At 38.1% G+C, this 11,943-nt stretch overlaps 2 protein-coding genes across 2 annotated transcripts in view; one reads left to right on the top strand and one right to left on the bottom strand.

The window, feature by feature from the left end:
- Nucleotides 1–4,059, bottom strand: part of LOC103513812 (26S proteasome regulatory subunit 10B) — a gene marked incomplete at its 3' end in the record, with an annotated part of 10,885 nt that extends 6,826 nt beyond the window's left edge. The window contains exons 1-2 of the mRNA XM_017445959.2: nucleotides 3,832–4,059; nucleotides 3,229–3,389 (exon numbers count right to left, since the gene is read on the bottom strand). Of these exons, the coding sequence (XP_017301448.2) occupies nucleotides 3,229–3,389; nucleotides 3,832–3,969 (299 nt within the window). The remainder of the gene's footprint in view (nucleotides 1–3,228; nucleotides 3,390–3,831) is intronic.
- A 2,406-nt stretch (nucleotides 4,060–6,465) lies between these two features.
- LOC103513811 (zinc finger protein ubi-d4 A-like) lies at nucleotides 6,466–7,383 on the top strand. The gene is made up of 2 exons (XM_008478657.3): nucleotides 6,466–6,626; nucleotides 6,995–7,383. The coding sequence occupies exons 1-2, from the start codon at nucleotides 6,546–6,548 to the stop codon at nucleotides 7,121–7,123; spliced, it is 210 nt and encodes a 69-aa protein (XP_008476879.1). The 5' UTR covers nucleotides 6,466–6,545; the 3' UTR covers nucleotides 7,124–7,383.
- Nucleotides 7,384–11,943: the final 4,560 nt, after the last annotated feature.

Consider the following 11,943-nt stretch of genomic DNA (forward strand, 5'->3'; position numbering starts at 1 on the left):
TACTAAATTTTTTTTTCATTGTCTTGTCCGTCCCTCCCAAAACTTCCTCTGAATCAGTCCTCCGACCAACCCAGACACCATTATATAACGAACAGTACGTCTCCCAAAGTCATTTTTTTTTTTTTTTTTTTTTTTTTAGTCGTCGTCGAAGAGACCACTTCACTAATAGAGTGTCCGAACGAGAGTTTTCAGGACAAAACCCAAGCCCAGACACACGAACACCGTCGAAATGGTGTTAAGGAATTATACATATCCATCTAAAACGTGAACGTGGAGTCTCGACTATTAAATATGAAAAAGAAAAGGTCGTTACCTTTGAGGTCAATCACTGTCCGACAACCACGGTACAGTCCTTGTACCAAAGAGACCGTCGAGTCCGTAATCATTCAGAAAAAATTGAGATATAAAGACCGACAATTACAGTTTCCTGTAAATAGTCTCATAATATGGACAGGTGACACATTAACCTTTGATGTGTGTAACTCCAACAACCATTACAATGGATTGAGTGAACCCTAGAATTAAATGAAGAGAGAATGTTATTAGAAACTAAAACATACAATAATAATATAATAATATATAAATAATATAATTTGAAATAATCCTAAAGTGTTATAAAAAATGTTATGTTATAAATGTTTTGTCCATGTGCTTTGTTTTATTATTCTTTAATTGTTTTCTTTTACTTTTAACTTATTTCTTTCCTTTTTTTACTTTTTAGGATGAGTTCCCGCCCTAATTACGGATCCCGTGTAAGAGAGGTAGGTTTGGACGTAATGGATAGGTTTCTTTTCTTCTTGGGATAGACTTAAATTTTATCTTACATTTTTATTATTATTTATTTAATTCTATTACATGTCTCTTATTCTATTACATTAATTAAAATATGTTATAGAAATTAAGAGAGGAGAATGTCCACTACGACGGGTGTTTCACCCAAAACCGGTAAATGGCGTCCACCGAGTAGATGTATCGGTGGCACCAGACACTATTGGACTTAATGAGCTTCTATGCAAGTGGGTTTGTTTGGCACTTTCTTTAGGACCGGAATAACAATCCTCAGAAGTACTACCAATAGTAACGGTGCAACTCATCCTTGTCCTTTTTCTCGTGACCCGCAAAATTGATTAGAAACCTGAACTCTTTTAGACTTACAATAAGTTGTTTCGTGACTGACTAAAAAAAGATTCTACGTATATCCTGTAATTTATTTTTATCTTAAATTGACTTTATTAAGCAAACGTTCGAGGTTTATCCCAAAAAAACTAGTAATAAAGGTTATAGTAACCGAACTCTCAACGTGAACTGTTATCGAGAATATAACCGACATTAGATACATGAATGAATGGAAATCAGAATAAACAATTCTAACAATCCCGTATCAAGCCTGATCACAATGACTCGTCAAAGCTTCTTGATTCCAAATTTTCAAAACTTATTGATGTTTTAAACATGGTGGTTTGAAAATCTTTTCATCACTCACCTTTGATTTGCTGCAACCCGACTGAATGAGAATAGCAAAGTCTCCTATTTCATGAGGGATTTCATGAAACAAAATAGTGATGGTGGTGACAATACCCACATGTTTTCCAGCTAAATAGGATGCTCCAATGGCCAACCCATCTGTGAAGTTGTGGGTGAAATCAGCAGCCAAATTCAAATATCCAGCCACAGCAATGTCTGAAAATGAAAAGGAGGGAAGCAGTGAATAAATGAAATGGTAGGAATTGCAATGACTGGGCAATAAAATAAAGTTGTGGAGAAAAATAAATAAATAAAATAAAATACAAATGGTATGAAAACAAGCAGACTAGATTGCTACATGTGGTAGAATAATAATTTTTCAGTGAACTGAGAAGCTAGCATAAGCAGTTCAGATAAGATAATCCTGCAGGTGTTTCATTTGTTATTCCTTTGTTTAAACCATATTAGACTACTTACCATCATTAGATTGGCTAGATGTTTTTGCTTTCACTCTCTTTGTTTTCTTATAATCCACATCATCAGAATCATCTTCATCATCTGATAAATCACTATCTTCGCCAGATGATGTATGCTTCTTCTTTTCAATTGGTTTCCCATGAGAATGGCCATGTCCTCCTTTGACGTAACGAACAAACTTTTCCACACATAAGAATGCAAGGATTCCAAACAGTACCCATAATCCTACACTCAGGTCTGCAATGGAATGTGAGTGCTCATGTGAACCACCATGGCTGTGTGAATGGGAATGTTCTTTGGATGCTCCGATGGCATGTGGAATCAAATGTAAGAAAGCATCACCAAGCAGCCCTCCAGATCCAAAACTCAATAACACTTTCAGGAAGTTTTCATTGCCAGTTGCAGTATCTAGTGGCACAACAAACAAGATCAGAAAAGGAGCTAAACTGATCAGGATGGTTGACAGCAAAGCTTCCCCCCAGACTTGCAGTGTGATAGGATGTTTTACATCTTGATGATAGGGTTCATTAGCCTGTTTAGAATACTTGAACGATGGCAACTTTCCATGATCATGACTATGTTCATGACTGTGATGTGAGTGACCATGAGAATCACACAAGTTTGGCATGTGAAGAAATATCACAGCAAATATTAAAACAATTGCTATGGTTCTTTTGCATTGTGTACTCAAGATTTGGTATGCCATGATCAAAATTTTTTTATATCAATTATTCCAAAGTAGTGGTCTTTGTTGTTAGCTTACACTATCATCTCTGATAAGAGTGAAGTACCTATTACATGTGATAAGAGTATATTTTTTAGATTACTTGACAATTTAGAATAATGTACATTGTTTAAGATAGTAGGGTTTAGATTTCAAATTCGTGTTAAAACGGTTGGGTAAATTTTGCACTGAAAACTTCACTGGCCAGGTTGTTGAGGAACCCAGGAAAATCTAGCACTGCACCACACAGAACTCAAGAACCTTGGGTTGAAGAAAAACCTTTGGTTTGGTCCTAGCACTTGTAGATTACTTTTCCTTAGTCCTTACTACTTTTTTAATTTTTATTTCCAGCCTCCAATACAAAAAGTACACAGCACTCGTATATTTTTTTCACAGTAGACAGGAAACATAGAAATCCATTTCTAGATTCTCAAACAGGCAAGTATTAATTTTTGTTACACTGATGGGCCATGTATGTGCTGCTAATTACATATTAAATTGTGCATGGCCAAATGGCTAAGTACCATTTGCATCCGTAGGTAGTCCTTAAAACAGGTATTTACCTTGATACCACCTTGAGGAAGTTAGCATCCAACTGACTGGCCACAGCCCTTGCAAGCAGCGTTTTTCCTGTACCAGGAGGTCCATACAAGAGACATCCCTTGGGGGGAGTGATACCCACCCGTTGGAATAGTTCTGGGTTCAGGAGTGGCAGCTCAATAACCTACGGGAAGGTAAAATAAAATTTTGTGAGATAAGTGGCAACTAGAGAAGATATAAACTTGGCAAACGTCAGCCTAATTAGCTTGGAAGGTAGTGTGCCTTTGTAAGTAGGTAGTAGGTCATAGGTTCGATTCCTACCTAGACAAACTTTCCCCCAAATAGGTAAGGCTTGCTTTCAGAATGGCTGGCTTCTTCCCATTCTGTCCTCCTCTTCCTCTCTTTGATTTGGGAGTGATAAGACCTCCATTGCTACAGTTCTCTTTATCAAAGCTCTTCAAGAAAACATTGCAAAGTTCAGTTGTCTTTGGAATGTCCTTTGTGTTCAATGATATAATTTGGACTTACCATAGGTTTTAAGTTAGATTTCAAGAGTAGGAACATACATACTTACAATAATCTCATCTCTACAATATTCTTACAAAGTTATCACTCCAGATTCTTACCTCCCTCAATTCTCTGATCTGTTCAGAAAGACCTCCAATAGCCGAGTATGTAATATCACCAGGGTCTTCGTGAGACATGTTGTACACCAGAGGGTCAACTTCACGTGGCAAGTACCTCATGATGGTTAGTGTGGTCATATCTAGAGCAACTCGAGTACCAGACTTCAGCTTGGCTTTGTCCAATTGACGACGACATCCTACCACATAACGGGGACCATTGGTTGCTTTGACAATCGTTTATTAAAGCCGATGGCCCTACCTTTACCAATACCAATACCAATTATGGTCCCAAAATCAAGGAGAGGGCAGGTGAAAGACAGCTGTTCCAAGAACAAACCCTATCTGTTTCCTAGAAGAGCCCTAGACTTTGTAAGAAGTCTAGGGCTCTTCTAGGAAAAAAAAAAGGGAAGTCACAAAAGATCTAACCAGGTCGCAGTGACCAAGGGCGTTTATTAAAGCCGATGGCCCTACCTTTACCAATACCAATACCAATTATGGTCCCAAAATCAAGGAGAGGGCAGGTGAAAGACAGCTGTTCCAAGAACAAACCCTATCTGTTTCCTAGAAGAGCCCTAGACTTTGTAAGAAGTCTAGGGCTCTTCTAGGAAAAAAAAAAGGGAAGTCACAAAAGATCTAACCAGGTCGCAGTGACCAAGGGCGTTTATTAAAGCCGATGGCCCTACCTTTACCAATACCAATACCAATTATGGTCCCAAAATCAAGGAGAGGGCAGGTGAAAGACAGCTGTTCCAAGAACAAACCCTATCTGTTTCCTAGAAGAGCCCTAGACTTTGTAAGAAGTCTAGGGCTCTTCTAGGAAAAAAAAAAGGGAAGTCACAAAAGATCTAACCAGGTCGCAGTGACCAAGGGCGTTTATTAAAGCCGATGGCCCTACCTTTACCAATACCAATACCAATTATGGTCCCAAAATCAAGGAGAGGGCAGGTGAAAGACAGCTGTTCCAAGAACAAACCCTATCTGTTTCCTAGAAGAGCCCTAGACTTTGTAAGAAGTCTAGGGCTCTTCTAGGAAAAAAAAAAGGGAAGTCACAAAAGATCTAACCAGGTCGCAGTGACCAAGGGCGTTTATTAAAGCCGATGGCCCTACCTTTACCAATACCAATACCAATTATGGTCCCAAAATCAAGGAGAGGGCAGGTGAAAGACAGCTGTTCCAAGAACAAACCCTATCTGTTCAGGGTAAAGTTTGCCTGGGCAGGAGTCAAACCCACAACCCAGTGCTTGAAAGGAAGACACGCTACTCTCCAAGGTAATGACAAAAGAACAACTTAAACCGCTTAATTTTCGTTTTCCATATTCATACAATCAGTTCCCCCATTCTTGTAACTACCAGATAGAGCTATGGACTTACTTTCACGGAGTCTTCCTTCAACTTCAGCATGTTCCGTAAGTTTCTTCCTGTAATCTTGAAGCGTCTTGTGTCTCACTTCATCTACTACCGGGGTAGTCATTTTTAGGGCTCTTCTGATTTATTAGATTAACTTAAAAATATCTTCCTTGCTGAAAAAAATGAAAAAATTAGGAAAGTTCAACCAGTTTAGAAGATGATTATCAAAAATTTGGACTTTTTGTTTACCATCGAAAATGTAAACATTGGACTGCCATATTTTGGAGCTACCGTAGTTTGGGCATATCAACCTGTTAGGCATCTTTCACACGAACCTTTTGAATTTTCTGGAAAAAAAATTGTAGAATAAAAAAATATCTACGGACCTTTTTTTTATCTTCATTTGACTTAACCATTGATTAAAAATTGATTTTAATTTCACCTCAACATTCTGCATTCTGGGCATGAGTAAATTTGGGAAATTTGACTAAAAATTACATTCTGAAAAAGGTTCAGTACTTTTGACACATCCTGTACTATACACTTTTGAGCTGCCCACTTTTGGTTTTTTTTTTTTTTGAAAGCAAAACAAAACAAAAAAGAAATACAAAAGTAAAATGGACGCCGAAGCCTAAAATTGAACACCGAGTAGCCGAATACGAAAGTTTTATTTTATTTTACTAATTTGCTGTGCTTTCCAATTTCTTTTATACCCACTTTAATTCAATTATTCAAGAAATTGAGTTTGTCCTTTTGGTGAGACAATGAACTCTTTCCTTTGAAGACAACAAGAAAAACAGTGGCTACCCTTACACGGAGAAATGGCTACTTCAGATTTCGAACATAGGTTGATCGTCCCGAGACTAGAATCATTAGAAAGGTAACACAATAAAATCCAGCCTCAGTGCAAACGTTACGCAAATCGGCTCCGTTGAAACTGTCTGATAGCTTGACCACAGCTTCATAGTCTGAAAGGATTGGAAAAGATGTTAGGTACCTTTAGTTAAGAGGTTTGATAGAAGGAACTGTAGCAACGAACGTCTTATTGTCCTGAAATTTAAGAGAAGGAAGACAGGATAGAATTTAATAACAAACCTTTTAAGTCCGCCTCGGCGGGAATCGGACTCGCGAACTAGCACAAATTAATGAAAAAAGTCCTAAAACTAGAGCTTACATCTGCTACCTATTGAAGTTTTCAAGTAAAGAAACAAGGGCTGTTACGTTCATCAATATATTGCATGTAATGGTGGACATGAAAAATGCTATGCCCCACCCAAGCTGAGAAGTCCGGACAACCGGAAGATTTGGTGTCGTGTTCGGACTGCGGTAGGTCGGGCCATCCGACCTGTCTTCAGTTCACGAATAACATGAAGGTGTCGGTGAAACAGTACCGGTGGCAGTGCATCGAGTGCAAGTGTTGCTCCGTGTGTGGCACGTCCGATAACGATGTAAGTGAAACACTTTGGGTTTCTATTTGGATAGCATTATGCAGAACCAACCAACTAAAACCAGCTCGAAAAAAAAACGTGAAAAATTGGTAGTTATGAATTATTTTTCATAATACAGAAAGTGTCTTTCGAAATGTCCATTTGTCAAATTAATAGATGACATCGATATTTTATTTTTTTATTTAATGATATCCACAAAAATTGGCTTTTACCTTTGCCATAAATAATTCATGATTTAGACGGATTTTGGTCGCTTGAAAACTCAGGCTTAAAAAAAAAAAAAAAAAAAAAAAAAAATGCAGAGTTCACAGAATGACCATTTAATTTTTTTAAATCTAATTTTCTCTCCCCCTTTCTGCCCCTGACAGGATCAGCTCCTGTTTTGCGACGACTGTGACCGCGGCTATCACATGTACTGTTTGGTGCCCCCCATTCAAACCCCGCCCGAGGGTTCCTGGTCTTGTCAGCTCTGTCTGAAGGAGTTCCACAGGAAGTGAGATCCGAAGAAACCGAAAAAGTCCCCGAGGAAACATTGACACTAATTCCTGGACTAATTATTCTTAAGCTCCCAGTCCAAATGTCCACATTTTGTTTGTTAAAATCAAATTGGAATGGTGGATCTTGCACTTGATCAAAGAGCGATTGTCCTCTGTTTTAAGGGACTGTGGCACTTCCAGACCTTGGAAAAAAGGATAATGGTGTTTAAACATTTTAGTGGAAAAGCGAAAGCGTTTCTCTCAATATTTTACTATAATGCTGTCTTCACTTCTTGTTGTTTCCCTTAGCAAAAACACCGATTTATAGCTTAAAATTACTATTAGAATTGAGCAGGGGCGTACAGTGCTCAAAATTGGTGGATTCTTGCCAGCTGAGACCTTGGAAAAGCTGAGAGTAAGTAGATTTCGAGTTGTAGTAAAATAGTTGAATATCAATCAATACTTTTTTTAAAGAGGTTTGACAGAGGGAACTGTAACTGTTAATTTTTTACCGTTCCGAAATCGAAGATAGAAAGAAGACATAAATGGAGAAAACCAGCCGTTCCGAGAACGAACATTATCCGTTCAGGATAAAATGAACATTATCCGGGTGGGAATCAAACCCGCAGCTTAGCGCTTACAAGGCAGACGCGCTACCTACCACTAAGCTGGTTTTTCTTTGTTCTTGCAGAAAGTGGAGGGCCGAATAGCGTGTGACGAGGACCTCAAATTGTCGGACACGCTACGCTACTACATGCGAGATTCAGATGCCGCCAAACGTCTCCTGTATCGGAGATTACGATGTTTGGCGGACTACGAGAATGCAAACCGGAATTTGGAACGCGCCCGAACTAAAAACAAGGATGTCCATGCGGTAAGTGTGCTTTGACTTCAATTCAAATACAGCCGTATTTTATGATCGGACTTTTTCATTATTCAACCAAGGAGATATGAATATTCAATTCAACACCCTGACTGCCAAACATTTTCCATGGTGTTTACTACAGAAACCTATGTATTAAAACATCTCCCTTAACATGAGAGACATACTTTTTTAATTCTTGTTTTTTTTTTCCATAAAAAAAAATAGCAAAATTTCACTCACAGGCCCTCTTTCAGATAACCATTTGAAAATACAAAAGTGGCCTGTGGTGTTGAGTTGGAGTTCTAATGTAGTAAGAAAAGATCACTTTGAAAATAGAACATTGGAACGAATTTATTTTGTGTAGACTCACCAGAGCGAAAACCAAGACTGAGGATTGAATCTATTCACTCTAGCCAATATTGGATATTGGAAAACCGAAATACACTGGTTCGAAACCATCATCATACACAACATGTGGCAGCAAGTGTGGTGGTCCAAAGCGGAATCTCTTTGATTAAAAAAAAAAAAGTTGTTCACTTTTAATTTAATTTCTTGGGGTAGAAGAACAAGCCAGCTTGTGCGCCTGAAAAAATGTGTTATTAAAAAGTGTTTGTCATGGTTGTAATTCCTTAAGGTGTTTTTTTTACTTTCTTCTTCTTACATAACAGACCATTTATGTGAAATTTTCATTTTGTCTGAACTGAAAGCATCTGACATAGCGCACATTTTGTTTTACCTTAAAGAGCACTTCATCACGTTTGCTTGAACTCTTCTAATCATTCAGAGTAGGTACGTACACTGTAGTCACATGATTATGTAGTTGGTGATGGAGAAAACATTTGTCAATTAACATAATGAATAATATAATTCTTTCAGGAGGTAATTACCTACTGTTACGTTCAATGATTTATATCAATTGTAATATGCATACATTTGTGGCGACTATGGCAACCACCTTTAGGTGGAATTTGCGTGCTGTCAAATGAATTACCAAGTCGTGGTCAGATTTAACCACCATTACGGACTTTAAATAAGTCACTTAAAATTAGTAAAATCTCAACTAGGCAAGCAGTACCCTATTAGGGCAACCGATTTTTGTTTCTCAAGGGGGTATTTTATCCTAGGGTCATGCATACACCTCTCTTTTTCCCGTTTCACCTTCTAACAATTTTGAATGGAAAGGAATCGGAATAGGTCTGTAAACGAGTTTGAATAGTGTCGTGCGGAGAACGACGTCGGACAAGGCGGACCTTCGTGTTATACTTGCTTTATTACTTTGTACCTTTACTCTATATTGCTTTATTGCTTTCGTCCCCTTCATTCCTATATAGTTATAACTTTTGTACTTTATTTTTAATGCTATAAAACTCTTGTACTTTCTCTAGACAATACTTATTGCTTTATTACTTTTTCTCTTTTATCTTCTATTTCATTATTTATTACTTGTATTTTATACTTATTGATTTGTACTGATCTCTATTCTTTATTTCTTTCTACTTTATCTTTTTACTTCTAATATTCATCTCTATTTAGTTATTACCCTACTATGATGCTAGTTAAGTGAGGTTTACCTCGTGAAAAAAATGGAAATTATTTTCATTCTTTATTAGCTTTGTACTTGAACTCATCTATTGTTATAAATTTTGGTATTTTATCTCTATTGCTTTCTTAAATTGTCCTTTTGGCTTGTCTATGTATCTCGTACGTATCATGGTATATATGATTCTCCAACCCATAACATTACGGTTTAGTATATACGTCTTCGATTTTGCACGAAGAGAGAGATAGGGAGAGACGGCAAATTGTCACTTTATTAAGATTATAAAGTAATAAATCTGTGTCACTCCCCCGACTTTGTTAACTTTGTTCGGCTTCCTTGATACGGTAGAACGGCAAAAGCAATTTTATTCTCCGTGCACGGCCTTTATCGAAGTCTACTCTTACAGAGTCTGTCAGGTGGGCAGGTCTATGGTTGATATGGAACAATAGCAACTTGAAGTTCACTTTTGATAACATTCTGATCACGTAATTTTAATCCAAGGCAGATAAAGGTAGTGGGGGAAGTATTAACCAGCTGGAAAATCCAGGCGTTATTTGGAGAAACAGACAGGCGTCACGGTAGGCGGGACTAGATCTGGAATAGATTAGTCGTGTAATACTCGTGTCGATTTTCGCGTTATGTTATTACATCTATGTATCTTTTTCTTTATGTCCTCCTGCTTTAATTAATTCTTTTTTTTTTAGTTGTAAATTCACGTCCTACGTTACGTTCGTCTAGTTCCGTTGTAGCTCGTAGTGTGGTCACTCTGGGAAAAGAATAAAAAGCGTTGACCAAAGGTGTTCAGCAAGGTCTCCGAGATTGATTAGATTATCAGTCAAATGAGGTAGGACAATAGTTTATAGGAGAGAAACTTTGCTGGGCTTCGCTCGTCGAAATCTTATTAAGGGACTCTAAGGTACGTACCATGTTTTTATGTTTGTTACAGTTGTTTAAGTTAGACTCTTTTGGGTGAGTGGAGGTGTTGAAGAACTCCGAACCTTTAGTTTTGTTTTTTATGTTCTGTTTAATAGTTCTTGATAAAAAACTAGGGCAATTCTAGTCTAATTTTTTTTAAAAGCTAGGATATGAAAATGCTATACCGATCCGATCTAAGATGTATCCCGACCCACTCTCAGTTAAAACTGCTGTCTGTTTAGTCCACTTATAAACATTTTTCCCAACAGCGATATACGTTTTCTATTTCCCATGAGGGACGTTTTCTATTTCCCTTTATTACTCAAAAAGGAGGATTAAGAGTGTAACGCGGGTGATTAGGATGCTTTTTTTTTTTGGAAAAAGAAGGTATTTTCAATTCGTTGCAACACACCACCCAACGTAAGCCTTATCTACTGGTAAACCCCGTTATCGCGACGCGACCGAAATGGGTCAGGGTGGAGTCCGACCCACTCCAAAAACATCGTCGTCGGTCGAACAACCGGTTTGCCTCCTATTTTGGGGAGATTTTGGGAATCGTACAATAGTGTCACTTCAAAATTTGGGGGTATCTCGGTCGGATCAATTCGAATCAACCATGCACCGCAGACGGAACATTCGCGATCCGGCCGCCCAAGCTAAGGGCGGGGCCCCGCCTAAAAATAGGACTACCCTTAATTACAAGCCAAGAGACCTGCCGATCGGAAAGAGGATAGGACAGAAGGAAAAGAGAAGGCTAGAAGCCCTGCTATTCTGGTTATCGTCAATGTCGAAGGGAGACAGTTTGGAGAATTTTTTTTCTGGGTACTTTGTGTTGTTTTAGACAATGGGTATTGTGACCTACGTTTCCCATTAATAAGATGGAATACGTAATTCTTAATGTAAAGTATCGGTATAAAAATGTTTATTGGTTATTAAATAGATAGACAGCCCCCGTATTCGCCGGGGAACGCCAATTTTCTCGTCATTTGGCGGCAGCGTTATTGTCATCCTTATACGGCCGACACAGGGAATATAGATGTGTGTCGTGTTAATTCGAGTAATTGTTGTTTCGACCCGTCGGGTGGGGTTTTCCTTCATAGAGGATCGAGAGAAATTAAGATCCCCTGCTGCTATTCTGTTAGGAAGTTAACTATAGACACAACAATCTCAAGGGCGACGGTAGTTTTGAGAATTTTTCAATTTCTTAAAAATAAATAATCGAGATTTTTTTTTTGATGATTGTCAGTCAAAACATAGTTTAACGTGTAGGAAGTTGAATCTCCGAGAGAAAAGAAAAGGCTGCAGTGGGATACTAGAGATTGGGGATGTACATGTGTCGAAAATAGTCGATTCTCTGGAACTGAGTGTTCATGAACTATACGATCATCGAACCACGGTGAACAAATTTATTAGTGGCTCTTGTCGTGAACATGAGTTTCGCGGTTTTACAAGTATTCTATATCAGCACCTTATTGTATAAGACATACATGGTTATGTGTTACTTATATTATTCGACGGGAG

This window comes from Diaphorina citri, unplaced genomic scaffold, assembly GCF_000475195.1.
Source record: "Diaphorina citri unplaced genomic scaffold, Diaci psyllid genome assembly version 1.1 scaffold1030, whole genome shotgun sequence".
In the NCBI taxonomy this organism is placed as follows: Eukaryota; Metazoa; Arthropoda; class Insecta; order Hemiptera; family Psyllidae; genus Diaphorina; species Diaphorina citri.

Excerpts from the sequence above, each read along its gene's own strand:
- LOC103513811 (XM_008478657.3), top strand. The coding sequence starts at position 6,546 with ATGAAGGTGTCGGTGAAACAGTACCGGTGGCAGTGCATCGAGTGCAAG. Across the intron at positions 6,627-6,994 it reads GTGGCACGTCCGATAACGAT|GATCAGCTCCTGTTTTGCGA; the intron begins GTAAGTGAAACA and ends TGCCCCTGACAG.